General features: G+C 42.7%; 1 protein-coding gene across 6 annotated transcripts in view; it reads right to left on the minus strand.

Moving 5' to 3' along the window:
* The window catches only part of LOC133548231 (A-kinase anchor protein 13), a 411,300-nt gene that overhangs the window by 237,364 nt on the left and 146,707 nt on the right, over positions 1-27,229 (minus strand). For all 6 annotated transcript variants that reach the window (XM_061893549.1, XM_061893546.1, XM_061893547.1 and 3 more), the window contains exons 4-6: positions 16,877-17,031; positions 16,644-16,815; positions 1,428-1,611 (exon numbers count right to left, since the gene is read on the minus strand). In XM_061893549.1, the coding sequence (XP_061749533.1) occupies positions 1,428-1,611; positions 16,644-16,815; positions 16,877-17,031 (511 nt within the window). The remainder of the gene's footprint in view (positions 1-1,427; positions 1,612-16,643; positions 16,816-16,876; positions 17,032-27,229) is intronic.

Below are 27,229 nucleotides of genomic sequence, written 5' to 3' on the forward strand. Positions count from 1 at the left end.
AAGTCCTGTTCTGTCTCTTTGTAATGTTTGTCTACTCTTGAGTGGACTGTGTTGAAAACATAATTTTGTTTAGTTGTTGCAAGTCTTGTGAGTTCATTGTCTTGAAAACATAATTTTGTTTAGTTGTTGCAAGTCTTGTGATTTCATTGTCTTGAAAACATAATTTCGGTTACTTGTTGCAAGTCTTTGTGAGTTCTTTGTAACTCGTTTATGTGTGCTATGTCTATTGAGGGTTTTTTTCCCGGCCTCAGTCTGGACCCCAGCCTTAGACTAAATATGTTTCAGTCGAACTCTGTTTCCCATCTTTTTAAGGTGCGCCGGAAGTCCTGTTCTGTCTCTTTGTAATGTTGGTTTGCTCTTGAGTGGAATGTGTTGAAAACATAATTTTGTTTGCTTGTTGCAAGTCTTGTGAGTTCATTGTCTTGAAAACATAATTTCGGTTACTTGTTGCAAGTCTTGTGAGTTCTTTGTATACTTGTTTATGTGTGCTATGTCTATTGTGTTGAAAACAATTTTGGTTCCTTGTATGTCAAATGGTGATTATTTATTTATTTATTTCTGTTGAACTATCTTTTGGTTGCTGACGTATGAAATATGCGTGCAGCGAGTTTTGATTGATTGATTGATTGATACTTTTATTAGTAGATTGCACAGTACAGTACATATTCCGTACAATTGACCACTAAATGGTAACACCCGAATAAGTTTTTCAACTTGTTTAAGTCGGGGTCCACGTTAATCAATTCATGGTAAGCGTGGAAATGGCCTAAAACGTCTTTTTAAAAATGTATTTAAAACATGTTTTATAAATATTTATACATTTTTTAATACCTATTGGTAAATTATGAATCAATTTAGAGCCGGAATCAATAAAAATTTGTACATTTGTTTGTACATTTAAATTACAGATTAATACATAAATATAACATTGTTACCTAGACTTATTATTTCAAATCAAGTTATCCATCCACAAATATGAACAACAATCAAATGCATAGGTAATTGTGTATTATATATTGAGGCAATTATACATTAAGTGGCCCCTTGAAGGCGATGTGGCCCTCAATGAAAATTATTTTGATACCCTGGTCTACCATATAATATCAAAAGTATTTTTTCTTCATGTATAGGTATATGTGTTAGGGATATGTGACCAGGGTCTTAGCACCGTAGGTTTATGTTTACATACAATTAATAAATCCTTGTTCATGCCCACTGACAAAACAAACAACTCAAATCACTACTCTTCAGTTTTTTGGGGTATATTCTTTCTTAACATGTTTCGGGTCACCTGTTTATCATTTAACACGTGTGGGGACAAAATAGTCCAGTCCCTACATGGGGGTTGTGGATTAAATGAATGATTGTCCATGTAGAACTGAACGGTCCGTGAAAAGAACACATCTTCAAACAAACTGGGGACTCACTGTGCCAGGAGCTGGTGGAGGGCGTCGTGGCCCCGCATCGCAGCGACGGCGGCGGGGGTGTGGCCTTGCCTGTTGGCCAGTCGCAAGGCTTCTCCGGCTCCCGGCTGTCGCAACAGGAAGTTTGTGACCCGATGGAGGCCCAGGCGGGCGGAAAAATGCAGCAGGGTCTCACGAGGAACCGGATCTGAAAAGAACAAAGAACAGAAATGTACACGTTTTTATAAGGATGGGCGACAAAACAACATCACTATACATCACGATAGACAGCCACCGTGACCACCACTTCCCGAAGACAGCTGGCACCCCACTCGGCGACGGAAAGTTTCTGTGAGTATGGCTTCCTGCGCTTCGTGCACTTTACTCATGGATAGGTTGGCTTTGCTAGAGAGCCGTGTCCGCCAGTTAGAGCAGTGTAATTTCGTAACTTTAGATGTTGCGGACACATCTGCTAGCGTTAGCTGTAGCGAGCTAACTAGCCCAGCTTGTAGCAGCCCTAATCGGCCTACAAGCTACGGTGTACCGGTTGAGACGCATAATAGATTTAGCCCTTTAGCTAGTCCTACACCCCAGTCTACCGGGCACCACACTTTAGTTATAGGGGACTCCATCACCCGAAACATAAAGCTTAGCAAACCAGCCACAATTAAGTGTATTCCCGGGGGCAGAGCACCTGACATTGAAGCTAATCTTAGGGAGCTAACTCGCAACAGGTCTAGTAAACACGTACGGCAGGCTAACCGCACCACTAGTTATGCGAATATAGTAATACACGTTGGCTCCAATGACGTTAGGATGAGACAATCAGAGATTACAAAGAGAAACATAGCCAGGGCTTGTAATCTCGCCAGAAAGATGTCCAGGCATCGAGTAATTGTCTCTGGCCCCCTGCTGGGAGAGGCAATGATGAGAGATATAGCAGATTAGTCTCTCTTAACAGGTGGCTGGATAGCTTCTGCAGACAACAGGGATTTACGTTTATTGATAATTGGCCCTCTTTCTGGGGCAAACCTGGCTTGCTGAGGAGAGACGGCCTTCACCCTAACCAGGAAGGCGCTATCCTCTTGTCTCGGAACATAGACTTCGCATTGAGCCACATTTGACTAACTGCACTAGAGCAAGCCCGGTCACAGGCAATTACAGAGCCTGCTAGCCTGGGTATGGAGTCAGTTAAGTTAGAACTAGCCAGCGCCAGGCTGGATGATCCCTGTACACATAGCAATTTTCGTAGAATAATACACAACTCACAAAATGTTTTTTCTACTGTATCTATGACTTCGTCAGAGTTAGACATGCGTTCTACTGAGGTGGCAAATTATGATGCGTTCAGTTTATCGCAGCGCCAAGTAGACAATCTGAAAATTCCCGTCATATCAATTCCTAGATATGGTCGTAATTATTTTAAGTACACTGCGCATAATAAACGCAACATTATTAATATTGCTACTACGGATAATTTTATCAACAACTCCTTAAAACAGCCCACTACCTATAATATGGGCTTTCTAAACATCAGATCTTTGTCTCCCAAAACGTTATTAGTCAATGAGGTCATTAGAGACAACAACCTTAACGTCATCGGTCTTAGCGAAACCTGGCTCAAACCAGACGACTTTTTTGCGATAAATGAGGCATCCCCTCCTAACTATACGAATGCGCATATTGCCCGTCACCTCAAAAGGGGAGGGGGTGTCGCACTAATATACAACGAAAACTTTAACTTTAGTCCTAACTTAAATAATAAATATAAATCGTTTGAGGTGCTTTCTATGAAGTCTGCCACACCTCTGCCTCTGTGCCTGGCCGTTATCTACCGCCCCCCAGGGCCCTATTCGGACTTTATTAGTGAATTCTCAGAGTTTGTTGCTGATCTAGTGACGCACGCCGATAATATAATTATAATGGGGGACTTTAATATCCATATGAATACCCCATTGGACCCACCGTGCGTGGCGCTCCAGACTATAATTGATAGCTGTGGTCTTACACAAATAATAAATGAACCGACGCATTGCAGCGGTAATACGATAGACCTAGTGCTTGTCAGAGGTATCACCGTCTCCAAAGTTATGATACTCCCGTATACTAAAGTAATGTCCGATCATTACCTTATAAAATTCGAAGTTCAGACTCATGTTCGGCAAGCTAATAATAATAATAACTGCTATAGCAGCCGCAACATTAATGCTGCCACAACGACGACTCTTGCGGACCTACTGCCCTCGGTAATGGCACCGTTCCCAAAGTATGTGGGGTCTATTGATAACCTCACTAACAACTTTAACAACGCACTGCGCGAAACCATTGATAGTATAGCACCGCTGAAGTTAAAAAAGGCTCCAAAAAGGCGTACGCCATGGTTTACTGAAGAAACTAGAGCTCAGAAATTATTATGTAGAAAGCTGGAACGCAAATGGCGCACGACTAAACTTGAGGTGCACCATCAAGCATGGAGTGATAGTTTAATAACTTATAAACGCATGCTTACCTTAGCTAAAACTAATTATTACTCAAATCTCATCCGCATTAATAAAAACGATCCAAAATTTTTGTTTAGTACAGTAGCATCGCTAACCCAACAAGGGACTCCTTCCAGTAGCTCCACCCATTCGGCAGATGACTTTATGAAGTTCTTTAATAAGAAAATTGAACTTATTAGAAAGGAGATTAAAGACAATGCGTCCCAGCTACAACGGGGTTATAGTAACACAGATACGAGTGTATATACAGCGGATACTGCAAATATCCAAAATAGTTTCTCTCGTTTTGATGAAATAACATTAGAAGGATTGTTACAACGTGTAAATGGAATAAAACAAACAACATGTTTACTTGACCCACTTCCTGGGAAACTTATCAAGGAGCTTTTTGTATTATTAGGTCCATCAGTGCTAAATATTATAAACTTATCACTTTCCTCGGGCACTGTTCCCGTTGCATTCAAAAAAGCGGTTATTCATCCTCTCCTTAAAAGACCTAACCTCGATCCAGACCTCATGGTAAACTACCGACCGGTGTCTCCCTTCCTTTATTCGAAAATCCTCGAAAAAATTGTTGCAGAGCAGCTAAATGAGCACTTAGCGTTTAACAATCTATGTGAAACCTTTCAATCCGGTTTCAGGCAAATCACTCGACTGAGACAGCCCTCGCAAAACTGACTAATGATCTATTGCTAACGATGGACTCTGATGCGTCATCTATGTTGCTGCTCCTCGATCTTAGCGCTGCTTTCGATACCGTCGATCATAATATTTTATTAGAGCGTATCAAAATACGAATTGGTATTTCAGACTCAGCCCTGTCATGGTTTAACTCTTATCTTACTGATAGGATGCAGTGCGTCTCCTATAACAGTGTGACCTCGGACTATGTTAAGGTAACATGTGGAGTTCCCCAGGGTTCCGGTCCTTGGCCCTGTACTCTTCAGCATCTACATGCTGCCGCTAGGTGACGTCATACGCAAATACGGTATTAGCTTTCACTGTTATGCTGATGACACCCACTTTACATGCCCCTAAAGCTGACCAACACGCCGGACTGTAGTCAGTTGGAAGCGTTGTCTTAATGAAATTAAACAATGGATGTCCGCTAACTTTTTGCAACTTAATGCCAAAAAAACGGAAATGCTGATTATCGTCCTGCTAGACACCGACCTCTATTTAATAATACAACTTTAACATTGACAACCAAATAATAAAACAAGGTGACTCTGTAAAAAATCTGGGTATTATCTTCGACCCAACTCTCTCCTTTGAGTCACACATTAAAAGCGTTACTAAAACGGCCTTCTTTCATCTCCGTAATATCGCTAAAATTCGCTCATTTTGTCCACTAAAGACGCCGAGATCATTATCCATGCGTTGTTACGTCTCGTCTCGATTACTGTAACGTATTATTTTCGGGTCTCCCAATGTCTAGCATTAAAGATTACAGTTGGTACAAAATGCGGCTGCTAGACTTTTGACAAGAACAAGAAAGTTTGATCATATTACGCCTGTACTGGCTCACCTGCACTGGCTCCTGTGCACTTAAGATGTGACTTTAAGGTTTTACTACTTACGTATAAAATACTACACGGTCTAGCTCCAGCCTATCTTGGCCCGATTGTATTGTACCGTATGTCCCGGCAAGAAATCTGCGTTCAAAAGACTCCGGCTTATTAGTGATTCCTAGAGCTCAAAAAAAGTCTGCGGGCTATAGAGCGTTTTTCCGTTCGGCTCCAGTACTCTGGAATGCCCTCCCGGTAACAGTTCGAGATGCTACCTCAGTAGAAGCATTTAAGTCTCACCTTAAAACTCATCTGTATACTCTAGCCTTTAAATAGACCTCCTTTTTAGACCAGTTGATCTGCCGCTTCTTTTCTTTCTCCTATGTCCCCCCCTCCCTTGTGGAGGGGGGTCCCGTGTCCGATGACCATGGATGAAGTACTGGCTGTCCAGAGTCGAGACCCAGGATGGACCGCTCGTCGGGACCCAGGATGGACCGCTCGCCTGTATCGGTTGGGGACATCTCTACGCTGCTGATCCGCTCGAGATGGTTTCCTGTGGACGGGACTCTCGCTGCTGTCTTGGAGCCACTGTGGATTGAACTTTCGCAGTATCATGTTGGACCCGCTCGACATCCATTGCTTTCGGTCCCCTAGAGGGGGGGGGTTGCCCACATCTGAGGTCCTCTCCAAGGTTTCTCATAGTCAGCATTGTCGCTGGCGTCCCCACTGAATGTGAATTCTCCCTGCCCACTGGGTGTGAGTTTTCCTTGCCCTTTTGTGGGTTCTTCCGAGGATGTTGTAGTCGTAATGATTTGTGCAGTCCTTTGAGACATTTGTGATTTGGGGCTATATAAAAAAACATTGATTGATTGATTGATTGACAAATAATTGATATCAATGAAAAAAATATGTTCGATCAAATCCATCATCCATCCATCTTCTTCCGCTTAGCCGAGTTCGGATCGCGGGGACAGCAGCCTAAGCAGGAAATCCCAGACTTCGTCCAGCTCTTCCCAGAAATCCCAGGGCGTTCCCAGGCCAGCCGGGAGACATAGTCTTCCCAACGTGTCCTGGGTCTTTCCCGTGGCCTCCTACCGGTCCGACATACCATCCCAATACTGGCACTAGCTTTTACATACATTTAAGAATATTTTTCAACATATTGAGCAAAACGGTCTAATTTTTTTTTCTACCAAGAAAAGTGCTGTTGTTATTAGTGAGAATGTTCTTATTTTAAGTTATTTTTGGGTTCATTGAGGTTCGCTAATTAGGGATCCGAATGTCCCTTTGGGACAAAGGACCCTATTGTATTTCTAAGGTTTTATTATTATTATTATACCGCCGCCTCTTTTGAGCTGTAATTTGACCCCTTAACATGCTTCAAAACTCACCAAATTTAAACACACACACACCAGACTGGTGAAAATTGCGATCTAATAAAAAAAAGAAAAAAAAAAAATTGCGCTCTAGCGCCCCCTAGGAAAAAACACAGAGCAAACTGCTTGTAACTTCCGTTAGGAATGTCGTTAGAGACATGAAACAAAAACCTCTATGTAGGTCTGACTTAGACCTAGATTTCATACACTGACCTTCTCCAGCAAAAATCAACAGAAAGTTGGCAAAAACCCCTTTAAAACAAAGGTTTCTTAAAAAAATAAATTTTTGCCTCTTTGAGCTGTAATTTGACCCCCTTAAAATGCTTCAAAACTCACCAAACTGGACACACACATCAGGACTGGCGAAAATTGCGATCTATAAAAAAACAAAACAAAAAAAAAACCTCTAAATTGCGCTCTAGCGCACCCTAGGAATAAAACACAGACAAAACTGCTCCTAGGAAGAAAACACAGACAAAACTGCTTCTAACTTCCGGTAGGAATGTCGTAGAAACATGAAACAAAAACCTCTATGTAGGTCTCACTTAGACCTACATTTCATTCAATTACATCCTTCAGCAAAAATCAACAGAAAGTTGGCAAAAACCCCTTCAAAGCAAAAGTTTCTTAAAAAAATTAATTTTTGCCTCTTTGAGCTGTAATTTGACCCCCTTAAAATGCTTCAAAACTCACCAAACTGGACACATACATCAGGCTTAGCAAAAATTGCGATCTATAATAAAAAAAAAAAAAAAAAAAAACTCTAAATTGCGCTCTTGCGCCCCCTATGAATAAAACACAGACAAAACTGCTCCTAGGAAGAAAACACAGACAAAACTGCGTGTAACTTCCGGTAGGAATGTCGTAGAGACATGAAACAAAAAACTTCTATGTAGGTCTCCCTTAGACCTACATTTCATTCAATTACATCCTTCAGCAAAAATCAACAGAAAGTTGGCAATTACCCCTTCAAAACAAAAGTTTTGTAAAAACCCGTCACCTTTTTTCAAACATTATCTCCTCTGAGCGCGTCTGTTGTGTCGGCTTTAAACAGGAAAGAGATTGAACCCTTTTGATTAAAAGTTGCGCAAAGAGTTTTTCTAACTGCTCCGGTTTTGATTTTACGAGCCTTCAAAAAAACAGCTGCGCTGATGCTGCTGCGCTGCTGCCGTCTCAAGATGGCCGCTTAAAAGCAGGAACTACACAATGCAGAGAAGGTAGGTACTGTGCGGGAAAGATATGATGACTGGGGGAAAGAAGGAGGCACCAGTTTCACACCAGGATACAGAGAAGGTAGGTAATGTGCAGATAAAGATATAATGTCTGGGTGATGGCAGGAAGCACCAGCGTGTATGGGTGAAAGAAAGAAGCACCAGTGTAACCCCAGGATGCAGGGAAGGTAGGTAATGTGCAGGTAAAGATATGTTGAATGGGTAAAGGCAGCAAACACCAGCAAAAAGTCGCAGCTTGCAGCTTTAATTTTACTTGTTTTGGAAAGTCTTGACAAGCCAAATTTTCTTGTTCTTTTGGCAGATAATTTTGCTTAGTTTAAAAAAATACCCCTCATTTTTGTATATTTTTTTCTTGTTTTTGAACACTAACTTTTTGCAGTGTACAAATGAAACAATCAAGTAATCATTGAATGAAAAGGAGCAGAAAAAAGTTAAAAACATATATCGGCCCCGTTTTTTTTTCGCAAATACAACAATTGACTTCCAATGTACAAACACATTAATTCGTTTTACGACCTTTAATCCAGCGAAAAAAAATATTTTACTCAATCATATCTTTTCATTTGTTGTGTTATAGTTGTATCCTGCCTTCTCCTTTTTTCTGCACCTGTGTAATCAGTGATTCATCCTCGACGAGGGGCGGACCTTTTGGCACACTTGTTCTCAATTAGCCCGCCAGCATTTAGGCTCGTCACTGACAGCTTGGCCCCGTCGGTTAATCTATCCTGAACCACCATTGTGCATGCGCCTTCTTGACCTCACCAGACCTGGTATGTTGTCACTTTTTAGTCCTGAATTCCCTAACACCTTATTTGCTCTTTTCCCAGCCTCCCTGAGTTGAAAGGGATTCACTTGTTGGACTCTTGCCCTGCTCAGTGTGCCCTGGCCGTTTCTCCAGCAGACCTCTGAGGCTTTGATTGATTGATTGAAACTTTTATTAGTAGATTGCACGGTTCAGTACATATTCCGAACAATTGACCACTAAATGGTAACACCCGAATAAGTTTTTCAACTTGTTTAAGTCAGGGTCCACGTTAATCAATTCATGGCACCTATTTTTGTCCAGATTACATAGTGTGCGCTTCTGCCCCATCGCCCTTCGTTAACCCTTTTTGTCTCATTAAAATTTGTCATTTTTTGTAATTCCACCTTGTCTCCCGTCTCTGCGACCTGGGGCCACCCTCCCAGACCAAGACGTTAACATCATTGTCATTTTTGTACTTTCATTTTAAAAGTTCAATACGAATTTGAAATGTTGTTTACCTCGAGTCTTTTCATGTTTGTGGTGGTATTTATTTTCTTTCTGCAATGATAGCTGAGGGGATTAGAATCAGAGGATGGTTACATCGTGGGGCGGTATAGCTCGGTTGGTAGAGCGGCCGTGCCAGCAACTTGAGGGTTGCAGGTTCGATCCCGGCTTTTGCCATCCTAGTCACGGCCGTTGTGTCCTTGGGCAAGACACTTTACCCACCTGCTCCCAGTGCCACCCACACTGGTTTAAAGGTAAAAATTTGATATTGGGTTTCACTATGTATAGCGCTTTGAGTCATTAGAGAAAAAGCACTATATAAATATAATTAACTTCGCATTTAATTTTTTTTTTTTATAGATTTTTCTCCAGGTCCTTATTTCCCATAAGTCGTAGAAATACCAATAGTTATCTACATTGTCCGATGATATAAAGCTTTTAAGTCCCGATACCATTTTCAGTCATATCGCCGAGCCATACGTTTTATTACTCAAAGGCACCAAATCAAAGTCTCCGCCCACATCCTCCGGCATTAGCGGAAAACCCTTCGTTGTTCATCCTCGACTATCCGTCTGACATTCCTGATTTTGATTTCGGCTCATTTGGGTAAAGTCCCCGCGAGGAGTCTGTGAAAGGATGACCCCCTGGATTTGATCCAAAACAACCACTTCAAGCCAAAAATGTCCGACCTTGTGGAGTCCTCCAGACTTCTTGGTGCATCCTGTCATGATAAACAGATTTTTGTCTGGATAACTGGTCTTCAGGGCTGTTATTTTGTTCATCTTTCCGATGGCGGCCTTCTGGGGTGGTTTTGTCAGCAAGCACTTTTCAGATGACAGTGTTAAAGTTCCCAGAAATGCGGGGAACTGTCGGTTTAATGATAAGCAAACACACCACAGACCCTTTCCCAAACATTTGAATATCATGGAAAAGTCTGTTTATCTCCATAATTCCATTCCATTTTTTTGATTAATTGTGAGGAGTTTGCCTGTCCTTGGACAAGTCGCCACCTCATCTCAGGGCCAACACAGATAGACAGACAACATTCACACACTAGGGACCATTTAGTGTTGCCAATCAACCTATCCCCAGGTGCATGTCTTTGGAGGTGGGAGGGGCCTATCCCCAGGTGCATGTCTTTGAAAGTGGGAGGAAGCCAGAGTACCCGGAGGGAACCCACACAGTCAGGGTGTACCCCGCTTCCCGCCCGATTGTAGCTGAGATAGGCTCCAGCGACCCCAAAGGAAATAAGCGATAGCAAATGGATGGATGATTGAAACTTTTAATAGTACAAACCCTGTTTCTAAATGAGTTGGGAAATTGTGTTAGATGTAAATATAAACAGAATACAATGATTTGCAAATCATTTTCAACCCATATTCAGTTGAATATGCTACAAAGACAACATATTTGATGTACAAAGTGATGAGGAAGTTGAGGAATGCTCATCAAACACTTATTGGGAACATCCCACAGGTGTGCAGGCTAATTGGGAACAGGTGGGTGCCATGATTGGCTATAAAAACAGCTTCCCAAAAAAATGCTCAGTCTTTCACAAGAAAGGATGGGGCGAGGTACACCCCTTTGTCCACAACTGTGTGAGCAAATAGTCAAACAGTTTAAGAACAACCTTTCTCAAAGTGCAATTGCAAGAAATTTAGGGATTTCAACATCTACGCTCCATAATATCATCAAAAGGTTCAGAGAATCTGGAGAAATCACTCCACGTAAGCGACATGGCCGGAAACCAACATTGAATGACCGTGACCTTCGATCCCTTACTGTATCAAAAACTGACATCAATCTCTAAAAAAGATATCACCACATGGGCTCAGGAACACTTCAGAAAACCACTGTCACTAAATAAAGTCTGTCGCTACATCTGTAAGTGCAAGTTAAAGCTCTACTATGCAAAGCGAAAGCCATTTATCAACAACATCCAGAAACGCCGCCGGCTTCTCTGGGCCCGAGATCATCTAAGATGGACTGATGCAAAGTGGAAAAGTGTTCTGTGGTCTGACGAGTCCACATTTCAAATTGTTTTTGGAAATATTCGACATGGTGTCATTCGGACCTAAGGGGAAGCGAACCATCCAGACTGTTATCGACGCAAAGTTCAAAAGCCAGCATGTGTGATGGTATGGGGGTGCATTAGTGCCCAAGGCATGGGTAACTTAGTGAAGTGAAGTGAATTATATTTATATAGCGCTTTCCTCAAGTGACTCAAAGCACTTTTACATAGTGACACCCAATATCTAAGTTACATTTAAAGCAGTGTGGGTGGCACTGGGAGCAGGTGGGTAAAGTGTCTTGCCCAAGGACACAACAGCAGTAACTAGGATGGCACAAGCGGGAATCGAATATTCCACATCCAGTCATCCGGACCAAAGGGAAAGCGAACCATCCAGACTGTTATCGACGCAAAGTTCAAAAGTCAGCATCTGTGATGGTATGGGGGTGCATTAGTGCCCAAGGCATGGGTAACTTACACATCTGTGAAGGCACCATTAATGCTGAAAGGTACATACAGGTTTTGGAACAACATATGCTGCCATCTAAGCGCCGTCTTTTTCATGGACGCCCCTGTTTATTTCAGCAAGACAATGCCAAGCCACATTCGACCGTGTTACAACAGCGTGGCTTTGTAAAAAAAAGAGTGCGGGTACTTTCCTGGCCCGCCTGCAGTCCAGACCTGTCTCTATGGAAAATGTGTGGCGCATTATGAAGCGTAAAATACGACAGCGGAGACCCCGGACTGTTGAAGGACTGAAGCTCTACATAAAACAAGAATGGGAAAGAATTCCACTTTCAAAGCTTCAACAATTAGTTTCCTCATTTCCCAAACGTTTATTGAGTGTTGTTAAAAGAAAAGGTGATGTAACAAAGTGGTGAACATGCCCTTTCCCAACTACTTTGGCACGTGTTGCAGCCATGAAATTCTAAGTTAATTATTATTTGCAAAATAAAAATAAAGTTTGAACATCAAATATGTTGTCTTTGTAGCATATTCAACTGAATATGGCTTGAAAAGGATTTGCAAATCATTGTATTCTGTTTATATTTACATCTAACACAATTTCCCAACTCATATGGAAACGGGGTTATTAGATGGCACAGTACAGTACATATTCCGTACAATTGACCACTAAATGGTAACACTCGAAAAAGTTTTTCCAACTTGTTAATCAACTCATGGTCATGAAATGTTAAACTTCCATAGATTACATATTCAGGGACACCAGTTAAACTATGTCAAGTATTTAGTTATTTATTTGTATTTAATTGGGGACGGATTTTAACACACATCTTTAAAGGGGAAAAAAGACGGATTTCCGACTATACGTGGAAAAATCACACGCCTGACGCACTTTTTTTTGGGAAAGGGTCGGTACACGCCGGCGCTGTTAATAAACCCCAGAGTTTCATTGTCAAACATTTTTCACACATTTATTCATGTCACACATTCCCAGATTAAATGTCGAATTTTCCACTCGGCGCTGACATGGAGGGACAGCCGAGTGAAATAAGCGCCCGCCACCTGTAGTCCGCCGCCATCCATTTATCTGACAGAGCTGATAAACGGCGAGCGGCGTCCCACTCATCTTGAGATCGCAGGCGAGCTCCAGAGTGTCTTCCACGATGGCGCTGACACATGGCGAGACGCGGCCTATTAGCGCCGACGTCACTCACTCGCCGAGCGGGGCGGAGGTGGGGGGGGGGGGGGGGGGAGTTTGAAAGGAGCTGTCGCACCTGCGGACACTTGAGGATCTTATCCTAGTCGTCACTGACAGTGTGATGAGGTGTCTGCCCGTAACGAATAAGAAGTGGGAGTGGGCTCCCACTGCCAAAGATCCAACTTTAAACTGCAGCTATCAACGTGACAAAAAAAAAACAAAAAAAAAAAACAACCAAACAATGCCAGCGCTCTAACCACTCCCCGAAATGTGGGTTTATTCCCCCTCTCAGCGAGTGGAGAGCGCCAAGACTTTATCGCTCAAATATGTTTGTTTGGTTTCCATCAGACTCCGTGGCGGGAGCGACATCTTCGTTTCATTAGAGATGTCATTTGGTTTGCACTGACAGTCCTTTATTTGCACCCCCAGCTGCTGTGGAGTGGCAGCAGACGGTGTTCATCATCCTGGCCGGGGCCAGACGTCATCCATTAAGGATTCATGCTGTCGGGCTTTGTTGTTTACACGCTTTTGGCAGCGGAAGAGTGCGTCGCATTATCATTATTGCGGGCTCTGAGACTTGATGTGATTAATGCCGGCGATGTATGACATAGGTGAAGTTTATTGCTGGTGGCGTTATAAAGTGCTGGTGTTCCATCGGCCTGCACTCAGCTGGGATTTAGCGCGTTTGGTGGGAAACTTTTGCTCACTTTGCGGCTTGTTTGAGTCCTTTTGTTGTGCAAGGTTGCACAGAAACATGTATTCAAGTCCCAATCGGGGGATCTGTCCGTTATTTCGTTGACTAAAAATTTGAGATATCTCCATTAGAAACAACGTAAACAGGAATAATTTGTTCTAGCCTCGACAAAAGTCCCTATTTTTAAGAAAATGCACACTTTGAAGACACTATAATGCAGGGGAACATTATCAGCAGACCTATGTAAGCGTCAATATATACCTTGATGGTGCAGAAAAAAGTCCATATATTTTTTTTAACCGATTTCCGAAGGGTGGAGTGCCATCTCCGGGTTGGGGAGGAGACCCTGCCCCAAGTGGAGGAGTTCAAGTACCTAGGAGTCTTGTTCACGAGTGGGGGAAGAGTGGATCGTGAGATCGACAGGCGGATCGGTGCGGCGTCTTCAGTAATGCGGACGTTGTACCGATCCGTTGTGGTGAAGAAGGAGCTGAGCCGGAAGGCAAAGCTCTCAATTTACCGGTCGATCTACGTTCCCATCCTCACCTATGGTCATGAGCTTTGGGTCATGACCGAAAGGATAAGATCACGGGTACAAGCGGCCCAAATGAGTTTGGGTCTCTCCCTTAGAGATAGGGTGAGAAGCTCTGCCATCCGGGAGGAACTCAAAGTAAAGCCGCTGCTCCTCCACATGGAGAGGAGCCAGATGAGGTGGTTCGGGCATCTGGTCAGGATGCCACCCGAACGCCTCCCTAGGGAGGTGTTTAGGGCACGTCCAACCGGTAGGAGGCCACGGGGAAGACCCAGGACACGTTGGGAAGACTATGTCTCCCGGCTGGCCTGGGAACGCCTCGGGATCCCCCGGGAAGAGCTAGACGAAGTGGCTGGGGAGAGGGAAGTCTGGGTTTCCCTGCTTAGGCTGTTGCCCCCGCGACCCGACCTCGGATAAGCGGAAGATGATGGATGGATGGATGGATTTCCGAACTCTAAATGGGTGAATTTTGGCCAATTAAACGCCTTTCTGTTTATCGCGCTGGAGGCGATGACGTCAGAACGTGACGTCGCCGAGGTAACACACCCACCATTTTCATTTTCAACACATTACAAACACCGGGTCTCAGCTCTGTTATTTTCCGTTTTTTGGACTATTTTTTGGAACCTTGGACACATCATGCCTCGTCGGTGTGTTGTCGGACATCTCTACTAAAAAAGTTAGTCTTAGTTATCGACCTATTTTCCCTGGACTAAAACGGGCCTTGTTGTGAATTTGGTTTTGGAGAAGCTCTGCAATAACTTTAAAAAAAGTGGTTTCAAGACAACTTCAAAGATGTGTTATACTTGATGTTTAGTCGAGAACATTTACTGTAATTTTAGTCGACTAAGATGTTGAGGGAATATGTCAACTAAAACTTCATCAATTTAGATGAGAAACAATGAAAAACTAAAATGAAATAAAACACTATTGACAGTAACTAAGACAAACATTTGTAGTCAATAAAATTAAAACTGATGCCGATTGTAAATTCCATCCATCCATTCAGATAGAGATAGTCTTCCCAAAGAGGCATTCGGGTGGCATCCTGACCAGATGCCCGAACCACCTCACCTGGCTTGTTGGATCCACTATGGACTGGACTCTCACTATTATGTCAGATCCACTATGGACTGGACTCTCACTATTATGTCAGATCCACTATGGACTGGACTCTCACTATTATGTTAGATCCACTATGGACTGGACTCTCACTATTATGTTAGATCCACTATGGACTGGACTCTCACTATTATGTTAGATCCACTATGGACTGGACTCTCACTATTATGTCAGATCCACTATGGACTGGACTCTCACTATTATGTTAGATCCACTATGGACTGGACTCTCACACTATTATGTTAGATCCACTATGGACTGGACTCTCACACTATTATGTTAGATCCACTATGGACTGGACTCTCACTATTATGTTAGAACCACTATGGACTGGACTCTCACTATTATGTTAGATCCACTATGGACTGGACTCTCACTATTATGTTAGAACCACTATGGACTGGACTCTCACTATTATGTTAGATCCACTATGGACTGGACTCTCACTATTATGTCAGATCCACTATGGACTGGACTCTCACTATTATGTCAGATCTACTATGGACTGGACTCTCACTATTATGTTAGATCCACTATGGACTGGACTCTCACTATTATGTCAGATCCACTATGGACTGGACTCCCACTATTATGTCAGATCTACTATGGACTGGACTCTCACTATTATGTTAGATCCACTATGGACTGGACTCTCACTATTATGTTAGATCCACTATGGACTGGACTCTCACTATTATGTTAGATCCACTATCGACTGGACTCTCACTATTATGTCAGATCCACTATGGACTGGACTCTCACTATTATGTTAGATCCACTATGGACTGGACTCTCACTATTATGTTGGATCCACTATGGACTGGACTCTCACTATTATGTTAGATCCACTATGGACTGGACTCTCACTATTATGTCAGATCCACTATGGACTGGACTCTCACACTATTATGTTAGATCCACTATGGACTGGACTCTCACTATTATGTTAGATCCACTATGGACTGGACTCTCACTATTATGTTAGATCCACTATGGACTGGACTCTCACTATTATGTTGGATCCACTATGGACTGGACTCTCACTATTATGTTAGATCCACTATGGACTGGACTCTCACTATTATGTCAGATCCACTATGGACTGGACTCTCACTATTATGTTCGATCCACTATGGACTGGACTCTCACTATTATGTTGGATCCACTATGGACTGGACTCTCACTATTATGTTAGATCCACTATGGACTGGACTCTCACTATTATGTTAGATCCACTATGGACTGGACTTTCACAATGCAGCCTATCTAAGCTGCATTGGGGCAGAAGGCGGGGTACCATACAGATTGTTCCTAATGAAACATCACAATACCTAACCTCAAACAGTCGTCCTTACCGGTGTTGTTGGTGTGCTTGTTCCCCAGCAGGCTCCATCCCGGGGGAAGCGGGATGTGCTGGAGGGCCAGGGCCAGACTCTCATCCAGACGCTCGCACTCCCGCACTGGGATGTGACTCTGGTCCAGGAGCAGCGCCGCGTCCAGGCCGTCGGTCCGGCCCACCGTGCTCACCTGGGCGGAGAAACCGGGAATTTGACCACCTCCGTTTTGGGAACGCTGCCTGAGGACTCACCAGGAACTGCGCCATGTCGAAGGCCAGGTCCTGGACGAAGCTGAAGCGGTGCTCGGCCAGAGGAGCCGGGTGCGTCTTCAGATCCCCGCGGGCCTCCGGGTCACCGCAGGGGAGCGAGCACAGGGTGACCGACACTTCCTCGCAACAGTCGTGAGCTACAGGACACAAGGAAAGGTGCGTTGAAGCCATTTGTCATTAAAACCCCAACACTTCAATCACTTAATAGTGAGCTACCATAAACCGCCATGTGTACCGTATTTACCGACAATAAACCTTAAAGGTACTGGCTTTGGGTGCCGGCCCAGTCACGTAATATCTACAGCTTTTCACACGCACAAGTGAATGCAAGGCATACTTGGTCAACAGCCATACAGGTCACACTGAGGGTGGCCGTATAAACAACTTTAACACTGTTACAAATATGCGCCACACTGTGAAGCTACACCAAACAAGAATGACAAACACATTTCGGGAGAACATCCGCACCGTAACAAGTGAAGTGAATTATATTTATATAGCGCTTTTCTCAAGTGACTCAAAGCGCTTTTTAAATAGTGAAACCCAATATCTAAGTTACATTCAAACCAGTGTGGGTGACACTGGGAGCAGGTGGGTAAAGTGTCTTGCCCAAGGACACAACGGCAGTGACTATGATGGCGGCAGCGGGAATCGAACCTGCAACCCTCAAGTTGCTGGCACGGCCACTCTACCAACCAAGCTAAACACATACCCGGAACCCCTTGCAGCACTAACTCTTCGGGGACGCTACAATATACACTCCCTTCTACCCCGTAAATCAACCTGTACATTAGGCGTGTGGGGTTAAAAGGCACACTGAAGATTTTAGGGAAAATGAAAGGATTTTAAGTGCGATTTATAGTCCGAAAAATGCGGTATTTATTCGCGGAGATATTAAGTGAATTAAAAAAAATAGGGAAGCCTTCCCTGCTTAGGCTGCTGCCCCCGCGACCCAAACTCGGATAAGCGGAGGAAGATGGATGAATGGAAGGATGGATATTCATTTCTCGCGTGTTTCTAGCTGCTTTTTTTTTTTAATTATTTTTACAATGAGGAAGGTGTCATTCTGGCGTCACATAACCCAGAAAGCATGAGGAAGTCAGGCTTTATTATTTCAGAGCGACTGAGAGAGAAGAAGTAATCAATGATTAATCACCTTCCCCGTCCTCCATTTGAAGCAAATATGTGTTGGACTGAAGAGATAACTTTGACTCTTTCATGTTTTCTTTTGAAGCAAAAGCTGTTTGAACTTTTACAAAGTATTTCACCTTATGTCTTTAAAAAAAAGAAAAATTAGTAGAAGCGTGAGTGAGCGAACATCGAAACCGGGGTTCGGCAACCTTTGCTATTTCTGAAAGGAAATACTAAAAAGGACGACTGTGAGGCAGTGAATGTGTACAGGCTCATTTCTGAGTAATGATCTCAACAATGTTAGTGATAATCCCAGTTTTTGCAGAAGCAATAGAATACTTCCGGGTGTCCTAGTGCAATAATTCGGTACAGTTTGGGTTTCACCCACACAATTTCTACCAATATCAGCGATACTCTCCTCTGTGTCTTTTCTAGGCATTCCTTTATGCAGAGTTGAATGTTTTTGCAGTCATTTTTGGAATTCTGAGGTAGTCAAGCACTCACACAAATGCATATAAATGTAATTTCTCAACATTTGCAGCCCATATAGAATACACAAATAAGGGCAGGGACGAACTATTGCCGCTTTCTTACTATGTAGTACTCGTTTTAACTTGGCTCCAGTTACTTTGGGTGGTTTTTCGATTTATTTATTTTTTCCCAACATGTGGCTGTTAACTACGGTAAAGAAATCATTTGAAAACAAATATTGTTAGTTTATTTTTCTAATTATTATTATTATTTTTAAAAACTAAATGTATTCAAGAGGAGATTGAGGGCCACTGCAGCAAAGTATGAACTGTGGAGTATGTTACCGTAGCGGACAGAAATGAGGTATGGCAACAGGGTACGCTAATGTTAGTTAGCATGTGTGAGCTAAAAAAAAATATTGCCCAAAATGAGAAAACTAGCACATTTTATTCGTGCAAAATTGATAACATTGTAATAATTATTTTTGGACGAATATTTTTGTTCCCAGACAAGTCTATAAGCCGCAGGTGTACACATTGAAACATGAAATATTTACACAGTCGTCTACTGTAAAAGTCATTGAGCGCAGTATTTGTCCCACGCCGCTGCCTTTTGTGGTCCGTTAGTGGTGGTGGATTTCCATTCTTTGTGTTGTTTGTCTGTCTCCTTTTTTGATAGCCCGGTTGATCGGCTTAGGATGTGGGGCCGCGTCTTGTGCATTTTGTCTTTTCTGCTAATGATAACGGTGAGTCCATATGGCGCTAAATGGCTTACTAAATGATTGCGTGTGTGGGTTTGATTTAATGTGAAGTTTCTTTAATTGGCCCATCATGACCCGTTCACTGGTTTAAATGTAACTTAGATATTGGGTTTCACTATTAAATCATGCGCTTTGAGTCACTAGAGAAAAGCGCTATATAAATATAATTCACTTCACTTTAAATAGACCTCCTTTTTAGACCAGTTGATCTGCCGCTTCTTTTCTTTCTCCTATGTCCCCCCCTCCCTTGTGGAGGGGGTCCGGTCCGATGACCATGGATGAAGTACTGGCTGTCCAGAGTCGAGACCCAGGATGGACCGCTCGTCGGGACCCAGGATGGACCGCTCGCCTGTATCGGTTGGGGACATCTCTACGCTGCTGATCCGCTTGAGATGGTTTCCTGTGGACGGGACTCTCGCTGCTGTCTTGGATCCGCTTGAACTGAACTCTCGCGGCTGTGTTGGAGCCACTATGGATTGAACTTTCACAGTATCATGTTAGACCCGCTCGACATCCATTGCTTTCGGTCCCCTAGAGAGGGGGGGTTGCCCACATCTGAGGTCCTCTCCAAGGTTTCTCATAGTCAGCATTGTCACTGGCGTCCCACTGGATGTGAATTCTCCCTGCCCACTGGGTGTGAGTTTTCCTTGCCCTTTTGTGGGTTCTTCCGAGGATGTTGTAGTCGTAATGATTTGTGCAGTCCTTTGAGACATTTGTGATTTGGGGCTATATAAATAAACATTGATTGATTGATTGATTCACTTCACTTCTGCCGGGTGCAACGAAGGCAAGGAAAAGTGTGTGTGTGTGTGTTTGCGAAATAGACGTCATCAGAGCCAGGACAAACAGGCTCAGAGACAGCTTCTTTCCCACAGCTGTCACCATCTTGAACTCTAACTAATAATAAACCATTCACCCCAATCCAATATCCTACCCTAGTACCCTACTGTGCAATATCACCCCTCGAGTGCAATACATGATTGTTATTTATTACGACTAGGCTGAGGAGTGTGATCCTATGATAGTTGGAACACACCCTCCGGTTCTTATAGAGAGGAACCACCACCCCCGGTCTGCCAATCCAGAGGTACCGCCCCCCTATGTCCACGCAATACTGCAGAGTCTTGTCAACCAAGACAGCCCAACAGCATCCAGATGATATTACTGGGGTAAATATATTTGATCTATGGTATTTAAGTGTTGCTGTATGACTGTAGACTACTCCAGCAGACTTCCACTCAAGCTAGCTAGCTGTTCCTGTACTTGTTAAATATCTCTAGCAAGCTATGTTCCTGTACCACCACAGTCTCATAAAGAACCGAAAATATTTTTCCGTTAGCCGTGATGCTAATTTTCTCTATGTTAAATCCCATTCATTTATGCTAACAACATTAGCGATCCGAATTGACCTTTTTTGTCATCCGTAAATAGCAAATACTTAAAGGGGAACATTATCAGCAGACCTATGTAAGCGTCAATATATACCTTGATGGTGCAGAAAAAAGACCATCTATTTTTTTAACCGATTTCCGAACTCTAAATGGGTGAATTTTGGCAAATTAAACGCCTTTCTGTTTATGGCGCTGGAGGCGATGACGTCAGAATGTGACGTCACCGAGGTAACACACCCACCATTTTCATTTTCAACACATTACAAACACCGGGTCTCAGCTCTGTTATTTTCCCTTTTTTTTACTATTTTTTGGAACCTTGGAGACATCATGCCTGGTGGGTGTGTTGTCGGAGGGTGTAACAACACTAACAGGGAGGGATTCAAGTTGCACCACTGGCAAGAAATCTGCCGCCAGACCCCCATTGAATGTACCAGAGTGTCTCCACATTTGACCGGTGATGCTAAGACAGACATGGCACAGAGATGTATGGATAACCTGCAGATGCATTTGCAACGATAGTCAACGAAATCACAAAGGTGAGTTTTGTTGATGTTGACTGCCAGCTAATCAATGCTAACATGCTACGCTAATCGATGCTAACATGCTATTTAAAGCAGACATGGCACAGAGATGTATGGATAACCTGTAGATGCTTTTGCAACTATAAAGTCAACGAAATCACAAAGGTGAGTTTTGTTGATGTTGACTGCCAGCTAATCGATGCTAACATGCTACGCTAATCGATGCTATCATGCTATTTAAAGCAGACATGGAACAGAGATGTATGGATAACCTGTAGATGCTTTTGCAACTATATTACGTTTCCTTCCACCCACATTTAATGCGAAACAAACACTTACCAATCGACGGATTTAAGTTGCTCCAGTGTCAAAAGATGTGAAAGTCCTGATCGTTTGGTCCGCACATTTTACCGGCGATTCTAACGCAGCTACTCGGCCATGCTATGACTATGAATAGCGTCAATAGCTATTAGCTCAATAGCTTCAGTTTCTTCTTCAATATTTTCATACTCCAACCATCTGTTTCAAAACATGCGTAATCTGTTGAATCGCTTTGATCGCTGAAATACGAGTTTGAATCCGAGCTAATGTCGCTATATCTTGCTGTGGTATTCCCATTGTTTGTTTACATTGGCAGCACTGTGTGACGTCACAGGGAAATGGACAGTGTCTTCGCAGAGAGACGAAAATAAGGCACTTTAAAGCTTTATTTAGGGATATTCCGAGACCGGTAAAATTTTGAAGAAAACTTCAAAAAGTACAACAAGCCACTGGGAACTGATTTTCATTGTTTTTAACCCTTTTGAAATTGTGATAATGTTCCCCTTTAATCAAAACGTGTAGTTTCCTCTGCCTTCTGTTCTCATAAAAGAATGATGGTTATATTTTTATTTAGCATGCTGATTGAGTCTCCATTTATTCATCCAGCCTATTTCTATTCATTTGTCCATCAGTAAAATATTTTTTAAAGACTACTCCGATTGTTTAGCTGACTATTTGTGTCTGAGTTTGGCATTGCATTAGTTGTTGTTTTACAGGCTTCTCATCTTTTTCCACATAATAAGATGGACCGTGTCCAATTTTGATGAATCAAAAAAATGGTCATAATGTCCGAACTTCCCGAGTTTAATTCCCGTGGTAAATTTCCAGAAAGTCTCCGCAAATTTACCGGAAACTTTCCAAACCCCAAAAAGACAAATGTCACAAGTAAAGAAGGAGTTTTATTCTGCGTGGACCGATTCCTGGACGACGACGTGTGACGCCCACAGACATTTTCCAGACAAATGCTCAAAAGAACTCACATATTTCAAAGTACAGAGGTACCTCAACTTAGGTTATGTCTGCACTATGCGCCTTAAACGGATAATCATTTCGCCTTGGCCACACTAAATCATCGTTTACGGTTCCCCTCCTTGGACAATCTGGAAGCCTGCCCTTCCCCCTTGGATGCAGATTTTTGTTTTTGCCGCCCAGTTTTTTTTTTTTTAATTAGTATTTATTATTTAATAATAAAAAAAATGATATGTTTTAACTGCTGATGCAGACTTATTTATTTTTAAATGCGCCGAAAAAAAGACTGTTTTGTACACTGTTGAGGTGTTTCAATGCCCAGTCGTGCTCTTGTGCAGTGGTTCTCTATCCCCTGTGAACATTTTTTTTAATTCAAGTACCCCCTAATCAGAGCAAAGCATTTTTGGTGGAAAAAAAAGAGATAAAGAAGTAAAATACAGCACTATGTCATCAGTTTCTGATTCATTAAATTGTATAACAGTGCAAAATATTGCTTGTTTGTAGTGGTCTTTATTAAACTATTTGGAAAAATATATATAAAATAACTAAATTACTTGTTGAAAAATAAACAAGTGATTCAATTATAAATAAATATTTCTACACATAGAAGTAATCATCAACTTAAAGTGCCCTCTTTGGGGATTGTAATAGAGATCCATCTGGATTCATCAACTTAATTCTAAACATTTCTTAAAAAAATATATATATTTTTTTTGTTTGTTTTTTTTGGTCCTGTCCAGCTTCTCAGGCAAATCATATAGTTGATGTAGATCCATATCGGCTGTTCAGATTATTTTACAAAACAGAAGTGTAGGATACTTCTGTTGTTGCCTTATTTGAATTTGACTTTATTAAATGTATTTTTACTAGGGGTGGGCAAATTAATGCGTTAATTACGCGTTAACTCATCAATCTATTAAAGCCGACAATTATTTTATCGCACATTTGCGTATGTTGTTTACATGCTTTTATTTTGTTAACGCCTTTTCTTAACAAGATGGCATCTCCCGGATGTACTTCGGCGTGGAGGGGCTCTTGGTAAAGATGGAACATTTGGCAAAAATAGCGGACAATTCTGCAAATGTCCTGGCTGGCTTACAGCGTGGTCACTCCGGGATCACTTACGACCGCCAGACAATTCTGGATGTGGATAGATCGGGCCGTTTTGGACTGAATGAGGCGTGCTTGCTAGACCAGCTAGCTAGCATGGGAATACTTTGCCGGCTACATGTGAAGCAGCGGAGTATATGTGTTGTCTGTCTATTTATGAATAATGCAGACCAGGAGTGTTGGCTGAGTTCTTAACGTTTGCTTTCAGAGCGTGCATATCACCATGAATTGATTAACGTGGACCCCGACTTAAACAAGTTGAAAAACGTATTCGGGTGTTACCATTTAGTGGTCAATTGTACGGAATATGTACTGAACTGTACAATCTACTAATAAAAGTATCAATCAATCAACAACATACAAGATGTCGTCATGGCGACACAACCTATACCGGGCTACCGCGCATGCTCGTCACTCCTGTTGCATGCTGGGTAGGGTAGTTCTTTTATTCCCTGGCTCATAACATCACAATATAGTACCATGTATATGATGCCTTCAGTTTATCAAAGCACCAAGCAAACAATGGGAAAATTCCCATCATATCAATTCCTAGATATGGTCATCATTATTTTAAGTGCACTACGCAGAATAAACACAACATTATTAATATTGCTACTACGGATCATTTGATCCAAAATTCCCTAAAACAGCCCACTACCTATAATATAGGTTTTGTAAACATAAGATCCCTGATAAAAAAAATGTTTCTGCTGTTACCTCAGAAATTGCCTGTTCAGATGTTATGATTGTGGCTCAGAGATTTGTATGTAGATTATATTTATTTTCCATAACAAACAGGATAACTTAAATACCCTGGCAGTGGCAATAAGCTTAAATGTTTGCATTTAAATTTTTTGAGTTGATTTTCCTAAAATATGCTATTTAACTGCTACTGTTTAACAAGGACTGATTTAAATTGTGTTTGCACAACAAATGTTTTGGCGCTTTTCATGTGGGAGAATATTCCAATAAAGGTGCACTACACACTACTTTTGAATTCATTATTGGGCTTTGCGTATACAATGCAGTTAATCACGATTAATCGGAGAAATAGTGCGATTAACTTCGATTAAAATTTTTAATCGTTGCCCAGCCTTAATTTATATTATCATTTGGTGCAGCCCGGCCGGAGCAGGAGGGGATGGAAATAGGAAAAAAAGGAAGACAGAAGGGGGAAATTGTGGGGATAAGAGGAGGGATTAGACAGAAAGACAAAAACAACAACAGCAAATACAACAATAACAATAGAACAACACCAGCACATACAATATGTACAAATATGATCGTAAAAGTGATAGCAAATAAGCAGTTAGTGAAATAAATAATAATATAGTAATGACAATGAGCATTTTTACACTAAAACTGGAGCAATACAAATACCAATGGAAAAAGCGCTATTGATCATGAAGTGAATTATATTTATATAGCGCTTTTCTCTAGCAACTCAAAGCACTTTACATAGTGAAACTCAATATCGAAGTTACATTTTAAAGCAGTGTGGGTGGCACTGTGAGCAGGTGGGTAAAGTGCCTTGCCCAAGGACACAACGGCAGTGACTAGGATGGCGGAAGCGGGAATCGAACCTGCAACCCTCGAGTTGCTGGCACGGCCACTCTACCAACCGATAGTTTACTTCTATTATCAACAATACAGTTGTTCAAATGCAACAATACGTCTACATAATGATAGCTAGAAAGATAATAAGAAAAAAAAAGGAATACCAAAAGATGAAGGGGAAGAGAGAAAGGCAACCTATATTAATCTTGTAGATTGTTATAGTAACAATGGCTTAAGCTCTGTCAATATGCCTTGTGTTACCCACAAAGAAATCTTTAACATCAATATTTATGGAACATGTCCACAAAACATCCAGCTGTCAATACTGAATATTGCATTGTTGTATTCATATTTTGTTGAAGTATTCCTGGGGGTACCTGGAGGTATGCCAAGGGGTACCCCTAGGGGTACGCATACCCCCATTTGAGAACCACTGCTCTAGAGTGTGTTCCAACTATAGTGGGATCACAATCTCAGCCTTCCCGGTAAGGTTTATTCAGGTGTACTGGAGAGGAGGCTACGCCGGATAGTCCAACCTCGGATTCAGGAGGAACAGTGTGGTTTTCGTCCTGGTCGTGGAACTGTGGACCAGCTCTATACTCTGGGCAGGGTTCTTGAGGGTGCATGGGAGTTTGCCCAACCAGTCTACATGTGCTTTGTGGACTTGGAGAAGGCATTGGACCGTGTCCCTCGGGAAGTCCTGTGGGGAGTGCTCAGAGAGTATGGGGTATCGGACTGTCTGATTGTGGCGGTCCACTCCCTGTATGATCAGTGTCAGAGCTTGGTCCGCATTGCCGGCAGTAAGTCGAACACATTTCCAGTGAGGGTTGGACTCCGCCAAGGCTGTCCTTTGTCACCCATTCTGTTCATAACTTTTATGGACAGAATTTCTAGGCGCAGTCAAGGTGTTGAGGGGTTCTGGTTTGGTGGCTGCAGGATTAGGTCTCTGCTTTTTGCAGATGATGTGGTCCTGATGGCTTCATCTGAAACGGGATCTTTAGCTCTCGCTGGATCGGTTCGCAGCCGAGTGTGAAGCGACCGGATTGAGAATCAGCACCTCCAAGTCCGAGTCCATGGTTCTCGCCCGGGAAAGGGTGGAGTGCCATCTCCGGGTTTTTGAAACAGATACCGATAGTTTCCGGTATTACATTTATCAACAACATCCAGAAACGCCGCCGGCTACTCTGGACCCGAGATCATCTAAGACGGACTGATGCAAATTGGAAAAGTGTTCTGTGGTCTGACGAGTCCACATTTCAAATTGTTTTTGGAAATATTCGATACCGTGTCATCCGGACTAAAGGGGAAGCGAACCATCCAGACTTTTATCAATGCAAAGTTCAAAAGCCAGCATCTGTGATGGTATGCATTAATTAGTGCCCAAGGCATGGGTCACTTACACATCTGTGAAGGCACCATTAATGCTGAAAGGTTAAAAGAAAAGGTAATCTAACACAGTGGTGAACATGCCCTTTCCCAACTACGAAGTTAATTATTATTTGCAAAAACAAAAAATAAAGTTTATGTGTTTAATTTTTTGGGGCGGTCTAGCTCGGTTGGTAGAGTGGCTGTGCCAGCAACTTGAGGGTTGCAGGTTCGATTCCCGCTTCCGCCATCCTAATCAGTGCTGTTGTGTCCTTGGGCAAGACACTTTACCCACCTGCTCTCAGTGCCACCCACACTGGTTTAAATGTAACTTAGATATTGGGTCCGGGTTGGGGAGGAGACCCTGCCCCAAGTGGAGGAGTTCAAGTACCTAGGAGTCTTGTTCACGAGTGAGGGAAGAGTGGATCGTGAGATCGACAGGCGGATCGGTGCGGCGTCTTCAGTAATGCGGACGTTGTATCGATCCGTTGTGGTGAAGAAGGAGCTGAGCCGGAAGGCAAAGCTCTCAATTTACCGGTCGATCTACGTTCCCATCCTCACCTATGGTCATGAGCTTTGGGTCATGACCGAAAGGATAAGATCACGGGTACAAGCGGCCCAAATGAGTTTCCAGGTCTCTCCCTTAGAGATAGGGTGAGAAGCTCTGCCATCCGGGAGGAACTCAAAGTAAAGCCGCTGCTCCTCCACATGGAGAGGAGCCAGATGAGGTGGTTCG

This window comes from Nerophis ophidion, linkage group LG02 (genome assembly GCF_033978795.1).
Source record: "Nerophis ophidion isolate RoL-2023_Sa linkage group LG02, RoL_Noph_v1.0, whole genome shotgun sequence".
NCBI lineage: Eukaryota > Metazoa > Chordata > Actinopteri > Syngnathiformes > Syngnathidae > Nerophis > Nerophis ophidion.